At 45.9% G+C, this 6161-nt stretch overlaps 1 protein-coding gene across 2 annotated transcripts in view; it reads left to right on the forward strand.

The window, feature by feature from the left end:
- Positions 1-2968, forward strand: part of Ctcf (CCCTC-binding factor) — a 51304-nt gene extending 48336 nt beyond the window's left edge. The window contains exons 11-12 of one of the 2 annotated variants that reach the window (XM_051169266.1): positions 178-348; positions 1470-2968. In XM_051169266.1, coding sequence (XP_051025223.1) covers positions 178-348; positions 1470-1654 — 356 coding nt within the window. In that variant the 3' untranslated portion in view covers positions 1655-2968. The remainder of the gene's footprint in view (positions 1-177; positions 349-1469) is intronic. The other variant, XM_051169267.1, reaches the window with a different exon arrangement.
- Positions 2969-6161: the final 3193 nt, after the last annotated feature.

Below are 6161 nucleotides of genomic sequence, written 5' to 3' on the forward strand. Positions count from 1 at the left end.
CAAACACACAGAGATCTGTCTGCCTCTGCTTCTCAACTGCTGGGATTAAAGGCATGTGCCATCATGCCCAGCCTAGAACCTTCCCTTAGGAACAGTGTTTTCAGAACATTTAATTGTCTGCTTTCTTTTTCTTTCACTACTCTGCTTGACCCACCACCTGTGCTTTGATTTCTTGAGAAGAAAATGCTGAGCCGGATCTGGATGACAATGAGGAGGAGGAGGAACCTGCTGTAGAAATTGAACCTGAGCCAGAGCCTCAGCCTCAGCCTGTGGCCCCAGCCCCACCACCCGCCAAGAAGAGGAGAGGACGACCTCCTGGGAGAGCCAACCAGCCCAAACAGAACCAGCGTAAGTTCAGTAGGCATCTTCTCCCTCATGGGAGGAAGCCAGCTGTGTCTGTGCTCTTGTGAAGATGAGAACTAAGCCATGGCAGACACACTCTCAGGAAGCTCCCCCCCCCCCCCCTTTTGCTTTTCTTTTTTAAGGGAGTTTTTACTGAGAAACGTCTGAGGCAGTCTTTAAAAGCCTGTTACATTCCAGGAGAAAAAGTCTAAAGTAGAAAGGTGCTGATACCCTTTCTACAAGATGGATGTGCTGTTACTGAGGGACTTTTGCAAAACAACCAAGGTCACAGTCACCTGACAGAGCTGTCCTGGCTATAAATAGAAAAGAGCCAGGTTTTCAAGGACTAAAGGGGTAAACTAATGAATGGACTGAGAGTGTCCTGCTAGGGAAATTCAGGCCCATAATGCTGTGAGTGTTATTACCAGCTGTAATCCCAACACTTAGGAGACCGCAGCCTGTGCTACATGAGGAGGAGAGGAAGAGAAATAGAAAAAAAAATTCAGGTGGAAGGATTGGCCCAGAGGGGTTCCCTTTCCAGCACACAGCACAGGTGGTAGCAGGCGCCTGCTCTGTACTGATATGTTTCTCTAGTTTCTCCAGAACAGCCTCTTTCCTCTCTTTACATTCAGGGTGTAATCTCTTAAGTGTGTTCCTTGAGCCCTCTGTTAACATGTCTATCACAAAGCAGAAGGTTAACTTATCTGTAGAACCAACCACCCACTCAGTCCCCTACACACACTACAGAACCAGGTGTCAGCTACACTCTGAAGTGTGTGCTATGTGTGGATGGGTTGTTTTGGTTTTTGTTTTTTAATCTTCTGTCTCACATTACTTCAAATCCTAAATTCATAACAAAGGGAAACTAATTTTTGAAGTGCAGTTTGGAACCTATGAGAATGAGTGTCAGCATTTGGTATCTTGGCAGTTTCTAGCCTATTGGAGTTTTTAAAAGTGTGACCACTTGACATTTGCAGGAGGTGGCTTTTGTTTTGTTTGACTTCTGCATCACTTCTAAGACTCCCTATGTTGCTGCATCCCCCCCTCACTGCCAGTGTCTGGAGGGATCCCTGTGCTCTCTGGGGCTTTAATGTAGCATTTATTTTGTTCCTGCTCTTCTTTGCCAGCAACAGCCATCATTCAGGTTGAAGACCAGAATACAGGTGCAATTGAGAACATTATAGTTGAAGTCAAAAAGGAGCCAGATGCCGAGCCTGTGGAAGGGGAAGAAGAGGAGGCTCAAGCAGCCACCACAGATGCCCCCAATGGAGACCTCACGCCTGAGATGATCCTCAGCATGATGGACCGGTGATGATGGGGCGATGCTCGTCACCTGGACTATTGGGGCTGTGTTTAAACGGCCTGAATCTTAATTTTTTTCCTTTTTTCTTTCTTTTGGCTTTGGGAACGGCATACTTTTACACCATTTTACCAAACATACTGAGAACGAAAACTTCAAGGATGATGTTAGAAAAATGTGATTTAACTAGAACTTGTTTGATGTTAGCAAATCATGGAATGTTCTAAGTCTCTGAGGGTTTACTGTGAAGTGCTGAGGACAGTGTTGATGCCTAAATAGTTTTCTTAGATGGAAACAGACATTGAGCCCTCTCTCTTGATTTAGTAAACCACTCCAGAATGGCCACGGGTTTCCCAGAGTTCTATGGTCTTCCCAAGAGAGTTTTTAATTGTAAATGCATAACTTGGGAAAGACTTAGACTTTTAACCTGGTTTTTGCTTTTGCTTTTCCCTGACTCCCTTTGCTCGGAGTCAGCCGCACACCAGTAGGATGGCATGCTACGATCAGTTTCTGTCCTGAAAACTTTGCCTCTTTCTTGGCAAAGTTTCTGGTATGGTCAAGCTTGTAAATAACCTTTTTTACATTTTAATCTTTTCCATTAATTAAGAGGTTGAAAAGAAGTGCAGTGTAAGAAAACCCAGCATTTTAATTATTTGCAAATTAAGGAACCATGGACTCAGTGGTATGTAAATGTTGAATCGATCACAATCATGTAGCAGAAAAGCACTGGGCCTCTGCCTGCTAGTTACAGACACCCATGTGGGGAGTCGTGATTTCCAGCTCATGGAGCCAGCATTTGAACCTTGAACAAATAACTTTCATTTATGATTTCCCATCAACATTTTCTTTGCTCTGTTTGTTACATTTTAAAATCTCTGTTAAAGCCAGAAGAGTTGATTATGAATGGGTCACAGCAGCCCTGGCAAGCTGGGCCAAAAAAATTCACTAGGTCAGTAATTTAAACTTCAGATCTGGAAAAAAAAAATATTCATAATTATGTGAAGCAACCCAAATTAAAAAGTGATTCTTGCACATGAATTGTCACATGTTATGTGTTTTTTAAAGAGCCTCAGTCTGACTGATTTCAAACACTTTTTCTTCTGTGTATTGCTTTTAAGAGAGCCATCAGTTAGCTATCAGACTCTAGGTTGATGCATTTTTGTACTTAGCTGTACTGTGTGATATTTTTCATTATTTTAGGACGCCAACATGAGACCTGTAATAAAATATGTAATGGGGTTGAAAGCTGGGGAGGAGGATCTACTGCTGTACAGCTAATAAATCATAACGGATTAACAGGCACTCTGAAGACTCCGTCTTTCATGATTTCTATTTGCTGAGGTCCCTTAGGGGCCCGTACACGGCTTTTTGTCTGCTACACACAGGAGCTAGATGGTCCTAGCAGATGGTAGGATACGGAATGCAACGGGCTTCAAGTTGTAGTGCCCTACAAGTGCATAGGGTAGAGAGGGACAGAGCTACACAGCCTGAGGAATGTCTGCCACTTTTACAGCTAGTGTTTCCAGAGATCCTGATGGGAAGCGCAGCCCTTGAGATCTGCTTAAGAAAGGTGTAGGGTCAGTCTTTGTTCTTAGCCAGATAAAGGGGAGCAGAGAGAAGCTGGGCTCAACAAAGAGCACTGAAAATGTAGGATTGGCTAAGGGCAAGCTCGAGCTATAATTCCTACTCTCATATGTGTGGTTTAAAAGAAAGTCCCTTTTACAGACCAGTCAGCTAGCTATGTTCATCTGTATTGTGCATGTAGTTCGCGTGCGCGCATGTGTGTATGTGTTCAAATTACCTGGGAATTTAAAAACACATGGATGGGATGAGGCCGGTTGTGGTGGCACACAACTTTAATTCCAGCACTTGGGAGGCCAAGGCAGGCAGATCTCTGTGAGTTTCAGGCCAGCCTGGTCTACAAAGTGAGTCCAGGACAGCCAAGGCTACACAGAGAAACCTTGTCTTCAAACAAATGCATCAGTCTTGGCTTGGTGGAAAAGGTCAGGCAGGAAGCAAGGTTCTGATGGAGCTAAAAACAAAAGGACGCTCTTGGCATAGCTCAGGCTTCACCGACTTGAATCCATTAAACCCCTCTTAACATCAGAAGCTGGTCATCACCCGTTCTACAGAAAACCATAGTCCAGTTTCCGAGCCTACAGTAATCTACAGTCTAATCTATTCTTTCCATCCCTGGCCACCTCCAGCCCTATCTGCTGCTGCCCTGATGATCGTGCACCTGAGTGATCCCTCCTTGGTTTTAATCAGGTTCTCACCTAGTAAAACCACCTGTGCTGAGTGAGGCTTCAGGGGCCCTCAGGCAGTGTTCCTCAGCAGACTACGTTTTTTTTTTTAAGTTTTGAGAATAACTTTCAGGTGTCAATAGCTTCCAAAAGACTAGTGAGGTTAAGTGTCACTTCATTCGCTTTGACTTCAAATCCACATTCTTGGCCATAATGAGTATGTGACTAAATTTTGTCACCCTCTAAGCCATTTGTGAGTCCCAGATAACCTTAAAGTCTTAAATCTGGGCTAGGGCTGCGGTGGTGCTCACCTTTAATCTTAGCACTTGGGAGGTAGAGGCAGCCCTGGTCTACAGAATGAGTTGCAGGATAGCCAAGGCTACAAAGGAACCCCGCCTCAAAAAACAGTTAAATCTTAGTTTCAGGCTGAAAGGCATTGGGGCCGCTTGGTTCTGCAGCTTCTCCAGCCAGCCCCTCCCTGTCAGCTTTATCTGTCATACCACGTAACCCTTGCCTAAATGGCAGTGTCTTCCTCCAAGTAGTTTGTCCTTTGTTTTTACTCTATACTTTGTCCTGTGTTTTGGTGGAAGTTGGCAAACACATATCAAGGGATTGTTCTCTCACCGTGCAGGAAATTTTTTTTTTGTTTTGTTTTGTTTTTTTTTTGGTTTTTCGAGACAGGGTTTCTCTGTGTAGCCTTGGCCATCCTGGACTCACTTTGTAGATCAGGCTGGCCTCGAACTCACAGCGATCCGCCTGCCTCTGCCTCCCAAGTGCTAGGATTAAAGGCGTGCGCCACCACGCCCGGCTCTCCGTGCAGGAAATTGAACTCAGGTGTCATAGGTGAAGAAAGTTCTGCCGTTTAGTCATTTTATTTTGGACAGGCTCTGAGTTAGCCAGGCTGGCCAAAAAGTCCTAGGCTCACATGATTCAGACTAGCTGGGACTAGGTTGGAAGGTCCCTGTCTAAGGAGTGCCTATAGTCTCAGCTCCAAGTTGAGAAAGGTAGGTATAGATGGGAAAAACCAAAGAACCCCCCAATACACAGTCTCTTCTACTTTACAGAACATTCTGTTTCTCTGATTAGGGCAGCTAGAGGTGGGATTTGATGGAAGTCTTGCAGGGCACGGCTTAAAAATCTGACTCAGCTGGGCATGGTGGTGCACTCCTTTAATCCTAGCACTGGGAGGCAGAGGCAGGCAGATTGTTATGAGTTCGAGGACAGCCTGGTCTACAAAAGAGAGTTGAGGGCAGCCAAGGCTACACAGAGAAACCCTGTCTATTAAAATTTTTTTTTAATCTGTGACTCTTAATGCACTTGTCCTTTTTGTAGGCTAGCATACCTCATACTGTGATTTCCTGACACAAACACACCTCCCCCTCCCTCCCCCAGCCCTAGACTAGCTTCCCTTTCAAATTGATCCTCCCTGAACTCTAATGCAGACAACCCGAGTCTCTCCAGCCTTCCCTGAGGTTCCCCACCATAATTTAGCTAAGAGCTTCAGTCTGATGAAAGGAACCTGCTACAAAGGAGTATGGCTTTTCTTTTCTTTTCTTTTTTTTTTTTTTTTTTTTTTTTTGAGACAAGGGTCTCTATATTGTCTTGGCTGTAGACCACCAGGCTGGCCTCAACCTCTCAAGTGCTAGGATTAAAGCAGGCACCACCCGTACCCCAGTCAAAGAGTCTGGCTTTTTAAGCTTATAAAGCCAGGCTGTTGTTCTGCCTAAATTTTCACGGTGCTAGGATTACAAATAGGTGGCCAAGATGTTTAAATTCGTATCTGAGCAAGGCAGAACCTTGAAGGCTGGGTAATTCTTGCTGAAGAGACATCCTTTTCTGGCTTCTTTGAGTTCCCTCCTACTCAACCTGTGTCTTGGGACAAAGTTGAGCCTTTGGAATCCCCTGGAGGATAGCGCCCCCTGGTGTTCGCATTAGGGCCTACGGGGCAGGGTGAAAGTAGGGCACCAGGACCCGCAAGAGGCTTGAAATAGGCTAGACCCTTGTCTGCTACACCATTCACCACACCTGTGAGTACCCAGACGGAAAAGTCCCAGAGCGAAAGCAGCAGCCAGGATTCGACCTCCCTCCCACAACCTCTAACCCAGGCGAACTCAACCAGCCGAGCCTGGGCAGGGAGGGGCCGGGCCGGGGGCGGCCTGGCAGGAAGCGGCACGTACCTTCCGCTGCAAGAGGAGCAGGTGGCTGCAGTGCTACCCGGGGCCCCAGGCTTCCTGTGTACGCTCCCGCCGGCTGCTTTTTCCCGCCAGAGCTCATTG

This window comes from Acomys russatus, chromosome 26, assembly GCF_903995435.1.
Source record: "Acomys russatus chromosome 26, mAcoRus1.1, whole genome shotgun sequence".
In the NCBI taxonomy this organism is placed as follows: domain Eukaryota; kingdom Metazoa; phylum Chordata; class Mammalia; order Rodentia; family Muridae; genus Acomys; species Acomys russatus.